General features: G+C 38.3%; 1 protein-coding gene across 1 annotated transcript; it reads left to right on the plus strand.

Moving 5' to 3' along the window:
• Positions 1-396: 396 nt before the first annotated feature.
• fam120c (family with sequence similarity 120C) lies at positions 397-21,707 on the plus strand. The gene is made up of 16 exons (XM_053481761.1): positions 397-2,204; positions 4,941-5,187; positions 5,290-5,372; positions 5,487-5,615; positions 5,747-5,849; positions 7,137-7,210; positions 7,326-7,606; positions 10,090-10,336; positions 12,319-12,490; positions 13,644-13,893; positions 14,568-14,682; positions 14,818-15,027; positions 15,121-15,337; positions 15,960-16,095; positions 16,205-16,268; positions 16,631-21,707. Exons 1-16 carry the CDS (start codon positions 1,671-1,673, stop codon positions 16,910-16,912), a joined length of 3,144 nt encoding a protein of 1,047 aa, XP_053337736.1. The 5' UTR covers positions 397-1,670; the 3' UTR covers positions 16,913-21,707.
• The last annotated feature ends 1,665 nt before the right edge of the window (positions 21,708-23,372 follow it).

Here is a 23,372-nt window from a genome sequence, read left to right on the forward strand (position 1 = left end):
CGTATATGAAAATGTGAAAAACTATTAGCTGTTCCAATAGCTTAAAACATCTCTCTCTCTCTCTCTCTATTTAAACAAATTGTAGCCCAAAAATATAGAAGGGTCAACACAAAAAGTAATCAAATTAACTACATTTTAATAGGTCACATCATTTAATCTCATTTTAGTAAATTCATTTTTAATACAGACAACATTTTCTTAAAATGTTAAGTGTACAACTGTGATGAACATATAGAATTTTAATATATGCTGAGTTAACAGACAAATTTTATTCCTAAATGTGAATATTGTACCATTCTCATTCTGCTTAAAAAGAACATTGGATACTTATAAAGCTCATATTACAAAAAAATGAATGAAACTTGCAGAGATTTAAGTTATTTCTTAGGCGTAAACCTGTGCTGTACACACACAACAGTAATAAGCATGGCTGAGTGTTAGGACAGGGGGTGGACACTGCAGTCTGTTCACTGTTTGTAGGCCACTGTTGGTCAGCCAAATTCACAGGTTCGATTGACTTAACCAGATACATAACCAATTTACTTCAGTCGTGAGGACCAACACTTAAAATTTATTGTTTCGTGTTACGGATAAACCTATATATTTTGAAAATACTATTCATTTTTGGATTTGTCATGGAATCGAGGTCACTGGTCAAGATCTTGGTAATTGTAGTTTTGTACGCAATCTTCTGGCTGCTGTTAATCAACCATACACTACATCTCCCAGAACGCCGACAAACCAACTCCTCCCATTCTCCGCGCTCAGCACCACGCCCACTATTTCTTGGTCCGCGGGGAAGTCGCAAGATGGCCGACGTCGCTTGAAAGTACGTTCCTCTCCTCAGTATGAAGTTGTGAGTGAGATAGAGAGCGAGGGAGCTTACGGTGGCGTTTTGTTTTTGTTTTCTTTTAGTTATTTTACTTTATTTTATGTTTATCCAACCATTTCATTCCGAAGCGCACATGTCTCAGATTTCTTTAAGATAGTTGAGTCGTCAGTCACACCGGGCTAACGAGCTAAGTCAGCTAGCTAGCTGGTGTGTTCGCTGCAAAGCTGCAGGTTTAGGTTAAATCAGTTGGCTAGCTTCTTGTCGATTTCAAACACATTCGGTTTAGACTTTACACACTTGAACGATTACAATCGGATACTAAATTGGGAAACTGTCCAGCCAAATCGACTGCCATTGTTCTGTTTGTAAGTTAGCTACTGTAAAGTTTGCTAGCATGTAGGATTATATTTTGGACCTTTTCGCTGCCGTCGACATCAGTAGTGCCGCCGTTATCTCCCACCGTAACATTGTAAACTTGGACATGCTTTCTCACTGCGCGACATTATAATCAATCCATTGGTCTGTAATTTGGACAGATATTCTAGCCGTTACACTAAAACGTACAGTGAAGAATGGATAGACGTTGCACGTTTAGATTTAGACCATAGCCTCGCCCACGACTAGAATTTCAGATTTTCACGTTCAGTAGACACGATTATTATTTTTTCTTTTTACAACCCCGATTACTAGCTGCACACTTCTTTACCCAAATAGGAACGTTCGATTAATACACTGATTAATAACTCTGGAAAGGGCGTGCTCGCCTGCCACATCTACTACGCGCGCACAAACGCGCACACACACTCTTGAGACGTAAACAGGACCGAAGTGCGAAAATATGGGAGTGCAGGGCTTTCAGGAGTATTTGGAGAAGCGATGCCCGGGCGCCTCGGTTCCGGTAGATCTTCTCAAACTGGGTCGAACCGCGAGCCGAAATCCTCCGCACCACCACCATCATCCCCATCCCCACCATCATCCTCATCACCCGAACGCGCTGCCCGCGCCTCCTCCTCCTCCGCCGCCCGCGCGCATCCTCGTGGACGCGGACTCAGGCCTGCAGCGCCTCTACGGCGGCTACCAGACCGACTGGGTTTGCGGCGGCGAGTGGAACGCCATGCTCGGCTACTTGGCGGCGCTGTCGCAGGCCTGCCTGTACCAGGGCGGCCTGGAGCTCGTCGTGGCATTCAATGGCACGCTGGGCAAAGAGCGCTGGCCCGAGTGGGCGCGCCGAGCACAGGCCCACAGACAGACGGCGCAGCTCATCGTCAACCACGTGGGCAGCAAAGGCACACCGCCCCCACGCGCCTGGTTCCTGCCGCCCGCCTGCCTCAGCCACTGCGTCCGCCTCGCCATGTTCCGCTTCCGCGTGCGGGTGAGTGCGTGCGCCTCATAATACTTACTGACTATTCTGAGTTAGTTACACACTCTGATTTACCCCCCTTCCCCCCAATTATAAGTTTGACATATTAAAGCGCCTTTTCTCTCTCAATTTGATTGGTCAGAAGGTGGTGTTTAATTTTCTGTAACATCATCACACAGTAGTTCTTCTGCAAATTTCAGCTTTGTTACATTATACTCTTTCTAATACCTTATTGTTTCTGCAGTAACTTGCACCGGTCTTTTTATTTAATTCCCACACAGGCTAAGCTTACTAATTAGCGTGTTAGAAGTATTATTTACCAAAAAAAACCACTTTAATCCCTGTTGTAGTCAAGGTTTCTGTTGGGAGACATTTAACATTCATAGAGTCTCTGGTGTCAACGATTTGCAAAGGTCAGTAAGTTTTCCGCAATAGGAAAGTTTTCAAAGCAGAGGAATTTCTGCTACCCAGGTTTCTCTCAGTAACATTGCAAGGTATGTGTGTGTGAGAAAGAGATAGCGTGCATGAGAGAGATTGATTTTCTTTACTTCAGGATTGAGAGAGCCTGCTAAGGGAATAATCTTTTATAGTTGCTAGCTCAACATTGAATATAACTATAAATAGTTAAAATTATAATGTCATTAAATAACTGTATTTACTGGTAACTACACTACTTTACAGCATTACTCTTACACTCTGGTGTAAGAGTAATGCTTATGAATGTTCCAGTATCGAAAAAAAAAATGTTTAACTTTGTGTTGGTAATATCACACCCATTAAATCATTGGTCCTTGTCCTATAACATACCTCTGTAATTCTTTACTTAGCATCATCTAAAGTTGTAAAAAAAAATGTGGAGAAAAAACATTGACTTGTGTTGTTTACAAGTAAGGTCTGTCTCTCAAAATCAATTAAAAAGATGTGATCATATTTTGTAGCCATTTAAGGAAATGTTAATTTGTCATCTATGTAAGTGGTGTTGTCAGGTAACAGCCTGTGAGTTTGCCTTTAATCTTTGACAGGCAAAGCTTAGAGGGCAACATTATACAAAATGACATTATGGCTAATTTACTTTGACAGATATTAACACTTTGCCCAAATGTTTCACTCTGATGTGGTTACTCAAACATTTCTTTTAATTTAGTTCTACTTGGTGTTTGGTTGAAAATAGTTCATGGTTTAGTTTACAATATTTGTAATTGCCGGTTTTATTTTAGAGTCTGTTTTGGAAAAAAATAGTTTACCAGAACCAAGTCTAAACCTGATGAGACACGATTCTTTAACAGTCAGCCAATCATTATTCTGGATAAATAGGAGACAGTGTCTTTAGCCAAAACAAAACCAAGGTACCTTTTAGCTCAAATGAAAGAAGTGCACACTGAACTTAGCAGACCTTATCCTGAATCAGGAAACTGCAGCTGTATGTTAAGTGTCATACTGATGTATTATTTTCGAGGATGGACAAATCACTAACCCAGGCTCTCAGGACAAGCAAATTATATACCTGGGCAGGCTTTTCACAGTTAGTATCTTGGAAACGCTGAGAAAACAGAGCATAATACAGTACGGTGTAGCACAAGACATCATGCATCTCAACCAAATGTACAACATGCAATCAACTCACAGCTGAACATGCTCAGCTAAAGTGAACACACTAGCCCAGCTTGAAAAACATCTCTTTTATGTATTGCAAGGAGAAGCAACCAAAACACTGTTCAGTGTCTTTCTGTTGTTTTCCTCAGGTCACAAATATGATTTCCTACATTAAACACATTACTAGGAAGTACTTCTAATAACTAAGACTTTCCACTTCAGGGAATGCTTGTGATGTGGTATTGTGTTTGTCAGAATTTTTTTAAACATGACTACCGATTTTATCGCAAGTTTCATGTAAAAAGGGATATGTTGTGGCTTTGGTCAAGTGCAAGAATTTTAGGCCTCATGTAGTTTTTTCTTTGGATCCAATATTGAAGTGTCAGGGGTCTTGAACAGTATTTAGTGAGAACTTGGACCCATGTCAAACCTAATCGATAACCCACAATAATCAGCTTTTAAAAAATGTGAGTGCTTAACTCATTGATAGTGAGGTCTCAAGTAAATAATGATTTATCAGTTTCTGTTAAGGAAACCGCTAAAGGAACATGATACAGAGTCTGAAATTTGTTCATTACTCCTATTTGCAGAAGTGATGGACTCTGTTGAAGTGTAAATGTGGATTGTATCCCCCAATCAACCCTCAAAAATTCCTTATTTCCAGATTACTGCACAGTCTGGAGTGTGTTATTTCACAATACGTATATACTATACAGTTATTTGCCAGTGGTTACAATTCACACTTTAAAGGTTTGGTTAGATTTCATACTCTGGGATATCTGAGAGAGAAATTAATTCCTAGTCATTCCATTGCCAGCCCTCCTCTCTCTAAAAAACATAATTTCATTGAGAACTAGGATAGTGTAAACTTGCATGATCTGAAGCCTTTCCTATGCTTAAACCTGAGACTTTCATAAAAGACAAACTCATGCCCTTCTATTACTTTAGAACTGTAGAAGCAATAATGGACTAGAAGGAGTGTGATAATATTAACGTCTTGGTCATTTTTATAACCAAATAAAAACATATATATATTTATACCCATGTGTCCCGTTAAGCCCTTGTACTTATTGTTCAACCAGAATGGAGTATAATATAAGATAAATAAGACAGGGAAATTCCTTGGCTATAATCTGTTTTCCTTTCTTACTACAGGTGGTTCAGACCCTTGAGGACCACCACCAGGAGGTGCTATCTCTGTACAGAGACTTTGGATTTCAGGGCCTGATTGCACAGGACTCCGAGTTTGCTCTATGCAATGTCCCGGCCTATTTTAGCTCTCATGCGCTTAAGCTCTCCTGGAACGGCAAAAATCTGACCACTCACCAGTACCTGCTGTCTGAGGCTGCTCGCCAGCTGGGCCTTAAAACCCAGCACTTGCCCATCTTTGCTGCCCTACTTGGTAAGTTACTCACCTCAGTAAGCAGGATAACAGCTCTGACAGGTGTCTGATACATGTAAGCTTGTTTTGAATGATCTTATCTAATCTTACTTCTTTTCTCAGGTAACCACATTCTGCCAGATGAAGACCTGGCTGCCTTTCATTGGAGTCTCTTGGGTCCAGAACATCCTCTTGCCTCTCTCAAGGTGCTGTTATTCTTTCCATTTTAATATTTTTTTTTTCCATTTACCCACTGATAACTAGTTCATATGTAAAATGTCAGAAAATGAGCTTTAATTTTTATCTCCTGTTTATTTTAGGTAAGGGCTCACCAGTTAGTCCTCCCTCCCTGTGAGGTTGTGATTAAAGCTGTATCAGAGTACGTCGCCTCTATTCAGGATCTTGGAAACCTAGATGCTGTGGCCAGAGATGTATTCAAACAGTCTCAGGTACATCATAATTCTTATGTTCATTGAATCTTCATGACGGTGGTGTCGAGTTACAAAAAGAAATGGAAAACAAAATTAATTGTCCTGTAATAGAAAAGTATATTTGACTGTCATACTTATCCCTTGCTTAGTCTCGGACCGAAGATAAAATTGAAAGATTTAAGAAGGCAGTGGAATATTTTTCAGCGGCCAGTAAACCCAGACCTCTTACCATGGGACCTTCTCCTTACCTCTGTGAGTATTGTTTTTTTTTTATTTGATGCTTTTGTAAAACTGGATGGCTTGTGTACTGCCTGGCCTTGAAAAAAAATCTCTCTCACTAGTAGGGCTGCACAATTAATTGAGAAAAACCTTGATTCGTACATAAATGTGATCTCATTCCCTGTGTTCATATCACGCTGCATTCACGTGTTCTCTTATTTACTTGACAACAATCCCAGCTTGCTATATCAGTCTCACTCATTGGTCACACTCACACAGTGTAACATAAAACACTATTAATTCACTGTTCATGCCAGAGATAGGCGACTAATTCAGACTTACAACTTAATCACTTCTCTCGTCTCCCTGCCCTTATTCACTGCATTCCACTGTCACTCATGTGACACTGAGCCAGGGGTAAACATACAAGTCAGTTTACACTCTTTCTCTCATGTACACATGCTTACTCACTTAATTTCAGTCAGTCAGAGGCTAGAGGAGGGATGTTACAAGCCAATCAGACTCTTTGGTATACATTCTGACAACCTGTTTCTGGTTGACTCCTTTTGTTGCTCTGAGAACTAGAATATGCCTGTACCATCAGGGAAGAAAGAAAATCTGCTGATGTGATAACCTTGTCATTTAGTACATTCAAGTACATTCAGACAGTCAGCTGGCTTTATTTTATTGCCACATTACATTGCTGAGCCTAGACCTGATCAGCTGAAGCAACCCCAGATCAAAACACTGCCTCCCCAAGCCTTTTACAGTGCGCACTATGAATGATGGGGGCATCACTTCTTACTCTGATGCACCTATTGCTCTGGAATAGCGTCTCTGACCTCATTGGACCACATCATCTTTTTTTTTATGAAAACTCACAGGATTGGGAGGCTAATCACATTATACATATAGAAATTCTTACTTTCCTAATAAACATTTGTGCTGTTGATTTGTTTGAATTTGTCTTTCTTTCTCTTAAATGATGCACCATTTTTTTCTAAGTATGTTTTACTGCTATTTATTTACTGCTCATAACCAAGTTTCTGTAATTTCATTAATTATTTGCTTGATGCAGGCCAGTAATTTGACCCTTCTGAAATGCAGTAACATCTTTTCTACAATCAGGGGAAATGTCTTTCACTCATTAAATAATTGCTTATTTAAATTCAAATGGTCATTATCGGGTAGTGTTAAGTATGTATTTCGGGTAATGTTTGTCTGACCCCTTGCCTTAAACTGAGTGTGTGCAATCTTACTGTTTTTTTCTTCTTCTTTTTTTCACCCATAATTAGTCTTTTCTTTTCTCTTTGTTCACAGTGCCAGGTTTTGGGCCTTGTCAGTTTGGTGGTCCTCTGGGCCACATGGGGCCAGTACAGTCTGGGAAAGCCCAGGTAGTTTAATATAAAATCTCTTTAGTATTTTCAATAAGAATTTTTTTTCTCTCTCTTTTTTGTTTTCAGTTTTTCTTAATCTTCTTCTTACCTAATTTTTTTCTCTCTCTTTTAGGTTGGTCCACCCCAGGTATCAGGTGTTAAGGTGCCTTATCCCGGTGGGCCTTATGGCCCCGGCCCAGCCTCTGCCCTTCTTTTCCAGAACCCGCCTCCACCACTGCAGGAATGCAACGATTCTCTTGTTGGAAAAATGGGATTTGGTGATTGGTCTGCTCCTTATGATTCCACTCAAGTTGGCAACCGAATGCCCAATCACCACACTGCTGCTCCTTCAGGCCCTTCTCCATCACCGTCGTCTTCTTCAGATGGGGAGGAGCAAAATGACACCAGCACTAAGTAAGATTATTTTTGAACATTCATCTCAGTGTTTCCTATTTGTTTTTTACATGGTCACTTAAAAAAAAAAAAAACACATTTATACATTTATTCGTGGTGGCCTACTATATCAGCATTGACGTTACCACGTGGGTAAATATCATGGCATTAAATTAAAAAATGGACCAAAACAAACGGCTCATGACTAGAATCAGCTGTTTTTTTTTTAAAACTTGGTTGGCCATGGCAGGTTTTTTTTGCCAAACATGCAAGAGAGAGTGATGCAAGAGAAAAGTGTTTGGCCCTTATAATCAGAGATCACAAGTAAATATTCTGGATAAGTCTTGGGAGCTGATTGACTGTGCTCTCGATGCGGGGTGGCATTTTTACTGCATTTTCCCTGGTTGGCAGCTGTTGCCTCAATTTTTAATTGGATTTTATTTGTACAAAAAAAGCTAATAACCTGGAGCACTTTTATATTTTGAGATTTGTTTGAGTGTGAGAGAAAGTCCTGTTACTTGTAAAATTTTCAGGAAAATGTTATTTAATTTGCATCTCTAGTTAAATTAGTTTCAAAAGCCAGATGCATTAACAACAAAGTACACAAATTAGTTTTAAAAAAATCTTGTGCATTAGTCTTTAACCTTCAGTTTAAAAATCAGATTTTATGATTTCACAGTAAAGTGCTGCTGTTCAGCATGTGCATGTTCTGACATTTAACACTTTGGAGGTAGGATCAGTGGTCAATGTCTTCACTAAAGATGCGCTGATTACATTTTTCTTGGCCGATACCGATGGCCAGTACAGATTTTCTCCTTTTATTAAGACATTTTATCAGAAACTGCAAAAGATTACAGGACTTTCAATTGGACAGGGAGAATGAAGGCTGTCATTTGTTTCCACCAAGACGCCAGCTTCTTGACCTGCTACACATGCACCATTAAGTGCAGAAGTAAAGCGCACCCCCAACTGATTGACTAGTGCTAATATAATGGATGTGAGAGTGCCCCACTCCTTTTGAGAGTTTCTGGCTACAGGTAGTCATTGTAGTTCTATTTAAACTGGGTATCAGCAAATGCGTTGCTGTTCAGGACCTTTTCTTCAAATATAGGAACTCGTAGGATTATAATTGTCCAGATAAAGCAATATTTATAATACAAGACCTACAATGATGCAGAAAATGCATTTAAAAAAAACACACAATTAGGAAGATTCAGGAGTGTTTAAAAACACAGCAGGAACAGCACTCATTTGTCCTTTTATTCCCAAGCATCAGGGTCAAAAGGTCACATATTGAAGTTCAGGTTTTATGCTGTATCTTCGACGTAACAGTAAAGGGATAACTTTATATTGCATAAAACATGGTATTGATTCTAAAAAAATGTCTCACAAGTATACAAGTGAATTTTTGTATGGGATCATTTAACACCACTTTTTGCTTCTTATCTCCTGATCCACAGTTGATTTTTTTTTTTTTTTTTTTTTTTTTTCCCAGATAAAAAGAAATTGTATTTGCTAAATACAATTTCTTGCACGTTTATGTAGTGTCGGTGCCTTTTTTGAATTTACATCTTTTAGGGCCAGGGGTAGCTTAGTGGTCAAGGCATTGGACTACAATTCGAAAGATCCCAGGTTCAAATCCCACAATCACCAAGTTGCCACTGTTGGGCCCTTGAGCAAGGCCCTTAACCCTCAACTGCTCAGATGTGTAATGAGATAAAAATGTAAGTCGCTCTGGATAAGAGCGTCTGCCAAATGCCTAAATGTAAATGTAGTTATCTTAATTGTTATTCAGATGAAAGTTAGCCGATTACGATTTCACAGGAAAGGACATAAACCTGAAAAAGGGTATTATTTTAAATTTAAAAAAATAAAAAATAAATTTGACATGGTTACGGACACTACAGATTTTTTGCCTTTTTTTTTTTTTTTTTAGCCTTTACCAAAAACCATCTCTTATGCAAAGCTCTGAGGTAGCAATTTTACCTGAATAAACTATAGTTTTTTATGTTTTATGGCCACATAATCTGTCTAATTTGGAGCATTTAAACAAAACCACTGTTGGTAATTTGGGGAAGAAAATGGTTTAATTTAAGCAACAATTTTTACAGGTCATATGCTCTTAGAAGCTTACACCATTTTAAGTATCAAAACTCGTAAAGAAATATGAATGTGCGTTTTAAATTATTATTGTTTGAAGCGAGACAGTTTAATGCCTAAAAAGGCCATTTTGGGGGCACAAGATAAAATAATCTTTTTAAAACAGCTGAAGTTAGCAACTTGATATTTTTATGGAAGATTGGTTACCTCTGTGATGCATAAACTTAAGTAGAAGCTTCTTTGGCTCACCCATTTTCCGTATTATATGTCTAACAAAACAAACAGGAAGGATACTGTGTTTTGGCCGATACCATGTGTACACATATGTACTACCATGATTGATTTAAGAATACTTTGTTTGTGCCTTTAACCATGTCCTTTCTTGCCTTCTATGTCCTTCTCAGTCATTTGGCTGACAAGTCCTCTAGATGGGAAGAGCCCACTGGCCGTGGGGGTGGCACCTCCGGAGAGGGTCCCCAAGGCAACGGGAGCGGGTCAACTATTCCGTCACTGCTGTCCATGGCAACACGGAGTCACATGGACATTACAACTCCACCCCTTCCACAGGTCAGCGCTGAGGTGCTACGAGTGGCAGAGCACAGACACAGAAGAGGTCTCATGTACCCACAGATATACCACATCCTCACAAAGGTACTGCAGTTTTCCTCTTCTCTGTGGTTAATCTTACTTAAAATGTAAATGTTCAAACTGACATTATCTTCACTGTTCCTTTTGCTTGTGACTCGAGTAATTAGCTCAATTTTAATTAATATGTTAACATGATTTTTAGAGTTTCTATACAGATTTTCAATCAAATCAATTCATTCAGGAATATTGTTAAAATAAAAAAAAAGAATTATAAAAAATTTCCAGTGCACAAGCACATAGAAATAGCGAAACAGATCACATCTCGCTAAGGACAGAGCTCATAGCAAAATGTTAACTTATCACTTGATTTAGGGGTTTAGAATTGATACAGGTTTAAAAAGCCATGTTTATTTATGACCTAATCCAATGCATTCGATAGGCTGAGTGATGTGCTAATGTTCGTATTTATGTAGTAACATAGGCAGCTAACACCGATAAGTGAGTGATAAATGTTTTTCTTTCATGGCAGATTGTGTCCTCAGGGTTTTAGATTTAAGAATGTGTTTATTTTGATTAAGCTAAATATAGTATACAGTAAATATATACAGTATAGCTCAGTTAAAGGTAAGAGGTTTTACTTTATTTCTGATTTTGTGCTCAGCCATGTTGATTTAACATCACTTCATGAACTAGGAAGAAAACTCGAAGTTGGAAATAATACACCAAGGTTATATTTTTCAAAGTCCATCTAATAAATAAAAACACTTGCATTTTATAACAAGTAAAAAAAAATCTAGATTCTTTTTCAACCCTATGGGGAAGGCAACTAGAGGAAAATCTAGATTATACTGCAACTCTTCTCTATAGTGCATAATCTTTTCTTCTGTCTTTCAGCATTTATACTTGGTCCTATTGTCTGTACAGTTATATCGAGTTTTTCTGCATGTCGCTACTAGCAAATCAGCGGCATCAGAAAAGGGCTTTGCACTTTGCGCGTGATCAGCATACATGAATGCATTCACAAAACATTTGTAAACCCAGTAGAGACCTTTGTCTGGTTTGGCTTATCCAAACATTTACACAAAACTGTACAAAAGATTGAAGGCTTTTGGCTGCACATATAAGTGCTTAGGTACAAAAACTTTTTTGTTATAGTCATTATAACAGAAGGATTGGTGATTAGAAGGATCAGAACTAATTTGACGAGGCCAAATTGTTATGCCTGTTTTTTACTATTTTAATAGGATTTTATGTTTGTGCATTACTTTTATATATTTCGCATTTACAAATTTGATACTTATGCAGTGGTTCCACATGTCCCGAAAATCCTTGAAATGGTTAGGCTAATTTTATAGTCATGAAAAAAAAAAACTGGGCAAAGTAGATAAAAATATTAGCAGATTCCTCAGAACATATGTTATGGTTTTGCCATGCTTCTTGGACTAACATGGTTTTAAAAATCATATTTAAATTTATGATCTGGGGAAATAAAAGTCAGTATCCAGATCCTATTATCCATCTGAGTCATTATGCCTGTATTTATTTAGTAAAATTTATTTAACAAATAGTTTACTTGTTCTACCACCCCGTAACCCTTTCAAGTCTCTCGCTCCCCGTGCGGTCCTTTAAAAAGATCTCTGAACTTGAGTGACTTCTCTACTATGTTCTAAGGTGTATTCTTCTACTGTTTTTTTTTTTTTTAAATACAGTTTATAAAACTGTACTGACTTTTTTTCCCTTACAGTGGTGTTGTGATTTGAAATTAATAAATTCTGCAAATGTAAGTCATTCCAAAGAAACCCCCAGTGAGCAATGTCTGTCATGTAAGTCAGTAAAAAAAAATTGAGATACATCTGTCAGTGGTCAAAAGCCAATATTTGGAAGATCTTTACGACAAGGAGAGTCCAGCATGGGTACAATCTATATTATAGTTTTTCAACAGCAGCAGTGATAGATCACTGCTTTAAATAAAAATAATTAGATGTTCAGCCTTACAGTGTCACATTTTGTTAAAATCTTTTCTGATTGCTCACTGTGTAATGTAGGGGGAGATGAAGATGCCAGTATGTATAGAAGATGAGTGCAACCCTGACCTGCCTCCTGCTTCTTTGCTGTTCCGCTCAGCACGGCAGTATGCCTATGGCGTGCTGTTTAGCCTGGCTGAGACTCAGCGGAGATTGGAAAGGATGGCCATGCGCAAGCGCGCTCCACTAGAGGGTAAGTGTTGGCTCAAGAGTGTAATTGGAACAGCTTAATAATTGGAATTTATATATTTATACACAAGTTGTGTACGTGTGTGTGTGTGTATATATAGGTATGTATGTATATATATGTGTGTGTGTGTGTGTGTGTGTGCGCGTGTGTGTGTATGTGTATATATATATATATATATATATATATATACACACACACACAGACACACACCACCCTCCGTAGCTCCACTGCATGACGCTTTCCTTTTTTCACGAACCCCGGACTAAACTCGTCTCGCATTTATAATGGAGAAAACTCAAGTCTTTTTTGCAGAGAGGCAGGGAGGGTTTCAGGATGATCATACCGGATATATTTGTAATAAAATAAAACTCTAGTAATGGAACAAGATGTTCATTTTGGGTTTTCTTATATCACAAGCTAAAGTGTATAGAGTGCAAACCTACACCCCCTTGTGTTCCTAAAGCATCTTTTAATTTGCCAAGGCTTCTCAGCCACTTTTTAGTGACTCCAGCTGGTAGCTTCTCTGTGCCAACATAAAATAGTTCGTTTGACTGGATATAACTTACTGGATTATCCAACACACAGTCTGATTGGCAAGTCCAAGGAGCTTAGTAAGGATATGAGTATCAGAATGTAGATTTACACAAATTATAATAATAAAAAATAAATAAGATTAAAAATAAATTAGATCTTTGCACCAAATTCTTGAGGTTTTCTTCTATTTAAGATGTTTGTTGTACAATCATTCTGCCACAGAAAAATACCATTTCAAAAAGTTTTAAACCCCAATATTGGCATCACGTTCATGGTAATGATGAGTGTATGTAGATTTCTGACTGCATTGTATGTGTAGAAGTGTTCATGTAAGGATTGAAGCACAGATGAAGTTTTTTTCATACTTTGCTTAAGTCCATTACAAAGTTATTAAAAATAATGCACTGTTCAATGTTTTTGAAGGTTTTATTACTTTTACGATGTTTGCAATTAAGCAAACTGTTTACATAGTTTAAAGAAAATTGCTTATATATAATCTGGCACTGGCTTACTCATTGTTTAAAAAAAAAAAAAAAGATGTTTTCCATTGGATCTTTTTGTAATATTTGATTAACGCAAGTTGTTTGTTTCTCTCTCTCTCTCTTTCTATGTGCCTCCACAGTGCCCCCAGTAATAGTTAAGGAGTGGTGTGCCAGTAAGGCCAAGTCAGCCTTAACTCCTGAGCTGGTTCCAGCCATGTGTTTCCGTGAGTGGACCTGTCCTAATCTGAGGCGTCTGTGGCTTGGTCGTGCCTCTGAGGATCGCAGTCGACGCACGCGGGCCTTCTTGGCCTGCATGAGATCAGACTGCCCTGCCTTGCTTAACCCGTCCTGTGTGCCATCACACCTGCTGCTCATGTGCTGTGTACTCAGGTAGTGAAAACAGATACATGAATTTATGACACATAGTATAACTTCTAGTCTTCTTTGTCTTTCGACTGTTCCCTTTTAGGAGTCGCCACAGAGACATCTGTTTTACCGTCATCTCTCACACCAACTTGATGTCCTTTTTCACTGCATTCATAAATCTTCTCTTTGGTCTTCATCTAAACCTCCTGCCTGGCAGTACCAACTTCAACATGCTTCTACCGATATGCTCTCAATCTCTTCTCAGTCCAAACCACCTCAATCTGGCCTCTCTGACTTTATCTTTAATACATCTAGCATGGGTTGTACCTCTGATGGACTCATTCTTGATCCTATCCATCTTTGTCACCCCCGGAGAGAACCTCAGCATCTTCAACCTCAACGTCTTATAGCTTCAACCAACAACATTGTATAGCTTCTAGTACTTTAGCATAAAGAAAAAAATATTTTAACAAATGTATCTTCATAAATGAAACATTTTAACTTAATTAAGGCCACTGAATGCAGTGCTGGTCCTAAGCCCAGATAAAAGGCCGGTGTAAAACTTGTGCCAAGCTTGTATGTGTGGACTGGATTGTCCGCTTTGGCGACCCCTTTCTCTTCCAGCATTTTACGTTTCTTTTTTATGAGTTCAATTATAGTCAGTGGAAATTACAGAAAATCTTATTCCTTGCATGCAGGTATATGATGCAGTGGCCTGGTGGCCGCATTCTCCAACGTCATGAGCTTGACGCTTTTTTGGCTCAAGCGGTGTCCAATCAGCTCTATGAGCCTGATCAACTGCAGGAACTCAAGGTAGGTGTCCAGAAATCGTAACTCAATTACACTGCACAGCATTTCCATGTATAGAACACTAGTGATTGGTTGCTTGCTTGTAATAAAGTGAAGTGGATCCTGAAGTGGATGTCTGTCTGATATTGCAATGGCTAGGTGGAGAAAGTTGACAACCGAGGTGTGCAGCTGGCCTCTCTGTTTATGAGTGGCGTGGACACTGCTCTTTTTGTGAATGATGTGTGTGGCCAGCCTCTTCCTTGGGATCACTGCTGCCCATGGGGCTTCTTCGATGGCAAACTATTTCAGAGCAAACTTGCAAAGGCTACCAGAGACAGGGCTGCTCTGCTGGACATGTGTGAAGGCCAGGTACAGAGCTCTTCATTTTTGTTTCTGCTACCTTTTAATAACCTCAGATTTTTTTTTTTTAATGATTTAAAAGACAACGCTTCACTCTGACAGGAGGAGCTGGTGTCCAGAGTCGAGAAGATGAGGCAGGCTATTCTGGAGGGCATCAACCTCTCTCGGCCTCCTCCACCACCCCCACCTTTGCCACCCCCAGCCTTCCTGCCCCCTGCTATGGTGCCACCGTTCTACCCTATGCACCCTCTGTACCCACCTCGACCCTTGGGTTCTATGCCTCCTCCTCACCACCAGCACCGACCAAGAGCTTTCCCAGGTTTGATCACAGTCACACATTATGATTAAAGGTTCTGTTTAATCAGAGCTCGTACTTTTGGTGAGATGACAGGTGAGCTACTTAAGAAGATACTCCTGTACCCTTGAACCTAATGTCTATTCACAGCATTTCTATTACCAAAGCAAAAAAATTGTACATGGTTCCCTGAACTGACAAAGAAAAGAAAAGAGAACACCACAAAAAAAAAAAGCTAGGTTGGTGCAGTTGGTAACATGAACAAATTGTTAAATCGGCTTTTCTTGTGAAATATGAAAATTAACCGCCCACCCCCCTTCTTCATAAAGGGAAATTCTTGTCTATGGTAATTGCACATATTCAGATGCAGAAGTTGAAGATTAGGTTAAAAAATGTTTTAATGACTGTTATGTTTTAGCCCACTTGCCTTAGTTGGAATGTACTTAAGTTCTCATTTCATTTCTTAACAGTTTATTTACTTAGAATCAGTAGAGATGGTATTATGAATGTCCTTCATTTTAAACCAGTATGATGTTTAAGGCTGTTATATCATGAATTGCAGATTTATCTAAAGGCTGTTTTGTTTACAAGTAATTTTTTTTTGCACTGTAAAGCTTTGACACTTAAAGTTTTTCACTGTTGACAGGTATCCAGTCTATACCTCCTCAAGGTGGGAAGCTAGAGATTGCTGGCATGGTTGTTGGCCAATGGGCTGGAAACAAGCCAGTGCGTGGCAGAGGAGGATTTAATGTACAGGTGGTATCAGTGGGAGGAGGAAAAGGGTAAGTTACCTCAGCATTAATAGGTTACTTTATTTTACCTAGCGAGGCAAACTTAATATCAAACAAAAATACTAAGGACTTGAAGCATTCCGGTCTGTCTCTGTTATAGAAGGGGCAAAGAAATGATACCCAAAGGAAGAGGAGGAAAGAAAATTACCACAAATCGACCACAGGTAATGAAAATATATGCTTTCTAATATAACGTACTAAAAAACCTCAGGTCATCATTTTACAAACATGCGAAAATTCTGTGACCGCATCTTAACATTACTTAATTTATAAAATATCTTTTATATAAGTCATAGTTACATAGTGAGAAGGGTTAATTTAAGAGAGTGAAACCACTTTGCATTTAATACATTTTTGAGTTGTTTTTGAACAGATTATTTAACAAAAAAAAAAGTTTGTTTGTCCAATTTCTTTTATTCCCTACACCATTCATATGATTTCTATCAGGTCAACAATTTATGCTTAATCAATTTATGATACAAGTTTATCATGATATTTCCCTTCATTTTAATCTTTTTCTCTGTAGACTCTCTCTTCCTCACCTCCCTCATCCAGCCCCCCAAAGCTGGCAGAGGAGCCAAAAACAGTGGGGAGGCCTGCTGAGAGAGCCGGCGTCGTATCCCAGCAGTTGAATGGCAGTTCTTCAGGAAGTGCCACTGGCCAACCCGTTGACCTGCCACCACTGGCCCAGCCAATCCAGTGTGCCTTAGCCAGCAAAGAAAACCAATCAGGAGACGGGGTGGAGGTGGAGGCCCCATGTTGCCTTGACGACTGCTCGTCAGATGGTGCACTACAAAAAGAGGAGTAATTACATCCCATAGTTTAACAAGAATGATCGAGTTGAGAGGAAATGTTCCAAGTTTGACTGCCTTTTTCCTTGCAAAACATAATTAGGCACAGTAGCCACTTCGTGTTGTCGTCATAAGAATAATTTATGATGTTACAGATGCTGGAAACTAGAGATGGACAGTGTGAGAAGGGGTGCGGTCTGTGTCACCTTAACAGTAGGTTCTGATTTGAAACTGAGCAAAGTTAAAAATCACAACCTTTTGATTGCACATTGCACTGAATCTTTTTGATTCTGGACCTCAGCCTTTCCACTGCCCCATCAGGGTTGTAGCATTGTGACAAGCTCTCAGTCTTTTCACCTTTCTAGCATTTTTTTTTTTTTTTTTTTTTTTACTTTTAGAACACTTTAGGTTCCTGGTAATATTTGTAATATTGTCTAAAAATGGCGACAGTAGGCCCCTTTTTGCCCAAAGTATATCCTACTTAAATCCACACTTACAGCCAGTGCATTTTAAGAGCAGCATACTTACCCTTAAAGCCCCAAAACATTTTTTAATTGATTCCAGGGAACCCAGCATCACCTAACCAATGCTGTTTATCACCCTGGCTGTCAGTCACACATCACGCATCTGACAGTTGAACCATGAGCCTTCATGCATAATTAGTGCACCATGGCTTCTCCCTTCATTTATACACAACATTTAATTGTTGTCATGAGCTTTGTAATTAATATTACTTAAGTATATCAAACAAATTGCATTGACATTTATTATATGCATCTAAAATGCTTAGATGTAGATATAGATCCCTCTTTTTTTGTTTTTCTTTTGATCTTTTTTTGTAATTTTAAGCAAACGTAGTTTTGGCTAATTGGATCGCAGTAGCTATCAAAACTTGCACGGTTCTTTTTCTTTTAAATGACATTCTTATAACCTAATTCATAGAAATTAAGCAAAAACCCTGTGACTGTATTGCAGCCAAGGTAAATATTGAAATAGGACCCTGTTTAGAGTTAATACATTATCTCTGATTTAAGCAGCGCACATAGTGAGACACTCCAGTGCTGTCGTAGCTTAGCATCAATGGAATTGTCCTCATAATTGTCCTTATAGCTGCTTAACAGTGAGCATAGCACCAGAATTTATTCATCAGGCAGCCACACTGTATGTTTAAATTTTCCCTTTAACGGGAATGATATTTCATATTTTGTTTTTATTTTTATTTTTTCAAAGCACCTTATGCCCCAAGATATAAATATTGATGTGCAAGCCCCAGCACCAAAATGTTAAAAGAAATGCTCTATGAAACTGATTGTAACCCAACGTAAAGCACTTATGTTATTTATGTATAATTATATATCAGTACAACCACAGTCACCAGTCCACAGACCAAGAAATTAGGGAAAAGAAGTGGAACTCCTAAATTTCTGACAGCTGGGTGAAAAGAAAAAAAAACCCTTCTAATGAAATAACTTCTAGTTATTTCATTACATTAATTTCTCTCTATATATATTTTTTGTAAATTTAAGCCCATATGTGTTGTTTCTATGACTGCCCGTGGACCTTGTGCACTTTGCGAGAGCATTTTATTGAGGGATTATGGGTTTAAATCCATCTAACATGAAAATCCTCTAGCTTCAAAACAATCTGACACCTTCACACAAAGGAAGTGCTTCTTTGTGACCTTTTTTTGTACTAGTAATGAATGGGATGTTGGTATTGAGCTTCAATTTGTATCAAAGAACAAATACACTAGATAGAGGATCTTTTGACAAATAATTTTAATTAGAAATCTTTAATACTGATTTTCATTAGTGTCTGTGCAGGCATGTTAATAAGATGCACCTTATTTTGTTACAATATGGATAGATGATAGTATATCATGTGCCACAAATTGTATATCAAAGCTCTAAATATTGCAGAATGACAGACATATTTATGTTTGTATAGTCTAAAGGTTTTGCCGAAACCCCTCCATTAGCTTAACTTTAAGTTTATATACGTGTACGCAGAGACATACACAAAAAGCAACTTTTACACAATTCGTTTGTTATTGGCAACGACATGATGTGTCCGTCTTGGATATAACATGAACCATGATCTATCGGTATTAATCGAGACCGTACCATTGCAAATTGTATTTAAGCCCGATACTGTACTAATCATGCACAACCAATTCTTCTGAACTTCAGGCTTCGGTTGTGGCATTTGATGATAATTTCAGCAGTGCTCATAATGGAAGAATCTTCCATCATGAATTAAGCATGCTAAAATGCACCTAAACATACACACATACACTTGTTTGTACCTTTGGACAAACAACTTTGAACTGCTTCAGACTTTCTGTAGATCATTCTTCAGTTTTCAGTTTCCATTTACAGTAGATAAAAATTTCAGTAAGTTCATTAAACAAATATAGATCGTCATAGATTTACCAGACATCAAAGTTCATTTAACTTAATCTTAGTCTTGAAGACATTTACACACCCAGAAATGGACATGAACATGTACACATACACACATACACATATACACAAGTGCGCGCACACACACACACACACACACACACACACTTACATGCATATGTAGATGTTTTCTTTTAGAGAGACACCTTTTAGTACAAGAGAAAATGTAACGTTATTTAGGATTTCTTTTTGTATTCGATATAGTTGATTACTTGTAATGCTTAATTAGTGATTTCAGATGTGTGGTTCCCAAGTTACTCTCTGCAGAGCTTCTTATCTGGCTTTTATGTATTTTTTTTCCACTGTTCTAACCTCTTTCTTATTTGCCATTTTAATCAGACATTTGTTAAGAGTTCACTATACCCAACCTAGCTGCAGATGTATGATAATTTACAGTATTAAGTATATTAAAGGATCTATGTTTCGGATTTTTGAGGTACAACTAAACCTTTTCCCCCCTTATCCTAATCGGTCATATTAAAAACGGTGGTAATATAGAACATGTGCGGATTTATTCATATGGCGGTAGTTAGTTCACTGCACTATTCGTTGCTGATTTAAGAAATCATCCCTGTCTTGGTGTTGAATATATTGTTACTAATACACACTCTTAAAGTTCACATGCTCGCTTTCTGTAGTTTTAAAATAGCAACCAGATTTCCTCCATATCTATATAAAGGAGAAAAAAAACACATCAAAAAAAGCCCATCACCTTTTCTTCTTTCTCTTGTTCCATCATGTCTAAACTCTTATCTTTTCTCTTATCATGTCTTGGTTGTGGATTCTCTTGCTCCTGCTGCAGTGTTGTCTCCTTACCCCCATCATACTAACAGTAAAGATATTACCGACAATAATAATTACGCTTATTATCAGTCTGTATGTAATTGTAGCCAGAAGTTGGAAACGGATATTTTTCAGCATCGGAAAAGAAAAACAACCAAAAACTAACAAAAAAAAAAAGTAACCTAACCAACTTTGGTTTGAAATTGTGCAAAAAAAAAAAATTCTTGCTTTTCTTTTTTTTTATATATATATATATATATATATATATATATATATATTACTCCTTTGACCATTGCTACAGTTAGTATTAAATACACTTAGCACAGGTAGATATTTGAAACTGTAATGATTATAGGTATCTTTACCTTATTGCTATTGTTTTAAACCACTTCACCATTAGGGTAAAATTGTAGCCATCAGACTAAACCACAACTTTGTCGAACATTTTTAAGATGCAATTAATCGGTGAAGATCTTTTAAAAGCTGATAAATTCAACATTTAACCCTTGCGTCCTTGCACAGAACAGAGTTATCTCTGATACTAAAAACCAAAGTGCATACTATCTTACTAATTGTCAACCCAAATTCCACTTTCTTTCGTTTGTGGAAATGAGAGTTCTATTCCTCGGTAATTAAAATCATAACGTACATTATGGGTCCATTTGCAAATATTAAATGAAGGAAACAATGTATTTACATCTTTTTAGTGAAATGTGGCAGAGGTATGTGTTGTCCGGTTTCTTCGCTAACAGTTTTTCCCTTTTTATGAAGTGTAGCCTCAGATGCAAGTCTTGATGCGGTTAAATCCTAGCACCCACTACAGTTACAGTTTGGGAAACGAAGCTTTGTCAGTAGTCATGGCTAGGATAAATGTAAGCACCTAACTGTTAACAGGTTCTGTTCACAAGTGAAGAATCCCTACCTGTGCATTCCTATAGACTTGTGTCTGCAGATTAGATTTGATTTTTGCTTTGAAAAGTTTCCCTTCTATCCTAGCTTTGAAGCCCTTCACCTCACAGGACCGTCTGTGTGCTTTTGACCAGTGTTGTAAGGTTTTGAGCCCGTTAGCGAAAACAGCAGTGTGTTGTGTATAATGGCTTCCTGCCATTCTCCCCTACGTTTGCTGGACGAGTGCCCTTGTTTTATCCTTATGTTTTTAGAGCATGTTGCCCCTGCAATGTTGTCAACATTTTCAAGTGACGACCCAGTCTCATTTGTAGGCAACACATTCTGTCATCTGATCTGTTCACCAGGATAAACGCGATGATGCATGCATCAAGGTCTCCAAAAGAACTTGTGTAGTGAAGGGTAAAACTTCATTATTATTATTATTGCTGTTATGGTTATGATCGTTATTAACAGTTTCTCATTTTTAGTCAGAAGAAAGCACCAGGTTGTTTGGGGAAAGAAACCTTTTTTTATTTGTCTTGCTGTTGTGGTCTGAATTCACGATGCATTGAGAAGAAAGCCAAAAGGCTGAGAGAGAAAGAGTTGAAGTTGGCAGTCATGTTTGTATGGTTGGAAAATGACTTACAGTGCTGAAATAAAATTTATTCTTTTAGTAAAAGTTGGTTTTCCTCTTTTTTTCTTAAGTGTACTGTATGCATATTGTGTATTTCCTTTTTTAATGTACGTTTTGATTTAAGGCTAAAGAGTATACAGTTAGACATGCTTAAAGAGCTATTATGTATTGTGTGAAACATACTGTATACACCCTAATTTGTCAATATCTTTCTTTATTAAATGTCCAAATCATTTTTAGTGCTAAACATCGTGCAAAACTTCTTAAACATCGAAGTTCTGGGTAAACAATGCCTTGTTGATGACAGCGGTTAGAGGAGAATGGGCAGACTGCTTTGAGCTTCTACAACATTAACTCAAATAACGCTTCATTATAGATGAGTTATGCTGAAGTGCGTTTCAGCATGCACAACCTTGAAGCAGATGGGCTACAGTGGAAGAAGACCACACCATGTGCCACTCCTGTCTGTTGAGAACAAGGAACTGTCAACATTTGAATGGTATGATCAGAATTTGGTGTAAACGAGATGAAGGCATGAATCCATCCTGCCTTGTATTAATGATGTTGTAACCATATGATAATTTTTTTTTGGGCCTCATGTCCATGACCACAGTCTACCCTTTTTTTAATGGCTACTTCCAGCCAGGTAACACACCCTGTCACAAGGCTAAAATTAACTTGAACTGGTTGCTTGAACATGGCAATGAGTTCACTGTACTTCAAACGGATTGCACAGTCTTTCAGTAGAGAGGACCTTGTTGAATCTATTGAGAATAAATCACTCCTGGAATGGCACACCACAGTGGTCTTCTGACACCAAGTCAGATATCCTTTGCTACAAGGTTAAAAGATACCCAATTACATGTGGCCAACTTCATCACACACACATACTAGGAGGAGCAATGAATTGATGCATCATCTCTAGCAATGGGGTCAACCACATCTTCTAACAAAGATAAAGGGTTTTGTACTTTCCTTACTTAGAGTTGCTCTGAGAAGTTTCCTTAATCACTTTTAGTCTAGGAATCCCAGCTAAGCATTTTTAAGCGAAGATAGGAGTTGTCTGAGAGAATTGCCCCAGTGTAGTTAAAGCAATCATGGATTATGGGTGCTGCATGTAGTGACAGCCTTGCTTACCCAGTGGACCAGTCTTTGCGAAGACATTGGAGCACCTAGTGTCTTTGCATTGTGACCAATCGAAGAGTAGGTGCTGCACAGCAGGGAGTGTAATTTGAGTAAAATAACCTTAGGCATAAACTTTGGTTTGGGCACAAGATCACTTGGAAATCCTGCCAGAATACACAGGGTCCGCTTATTTAAAAAATGTGGTCTAATGACACCAATTTTAAATTCTCATCCTGCATGGGTTACAGCATGAGCTTTGTGGAAGAAGGCACCCGGCTCCTTTCAGAAAACTGTTGTCTCATGTTTCCACCGAGGTGCCCTACACGGTGCTGTAGTTAACTAAAATGTCTATCTTACACATTGTCAGTGGGGACTTGTCAATTTCCAGAAGACCTTGTAAAAATGGCAGCACTTTAGACCAGCTGATGGGTTAAACCCCATTTGTCGACCAGTTCTTAGGATATAGAGTATAGTCTGGACTGCTATATCACAGTCTGCCCCATTCTGTGTGGCCAAACCAACAAACATAGACTATCAAATTAAGTATTCTGCATTTCCCCCTTTTTTCCATTCTTGATGTTGGAA

The sequence above is a fragment of the Clarias gariepinus genome, chromosome 22, assembly GCF_024256425.1.
Source record: "Clarias gariepinus isolate MV-2021 ecotype Netherlands chromosome 22, CGAR_prim_01v2, whole genome shotgun sequence".
Lineage (NCBI taxonomy): Eukaryota > Metazoa > Chordata > Actinopteri > Siluriformes > Clariidae > Clarias > Clarias gariepinus.

What these genes read in the sequence shown, in the direction of transcription:
- fam120c (XM_053481761.1), top strand. Translation starts at nt 1,671, where the DNA reads ATGGGAGTGCAGGGCTTTCAGGAGTATTTGGAGAAGCGATGCCCGGGC. An exon ending in ATCAACTGCAGGAACTCAAG is followed by an intron (nt 14,683 to 14,817) that starts GTAGGTGTCCAG and finishes TGCAATGGCTAG; the next exon opens with GTGGAGAAAGTTGACAACCG. An exon ending in TGGACATGTGTGAAGGCCAG is followed by an intron (nt 15,028 to 15,120) that starts GTACAGAGCTCT and finishes TCACTCTGACAG; the next exon opens with GAGGAGCTGGTGTCCAGAGT.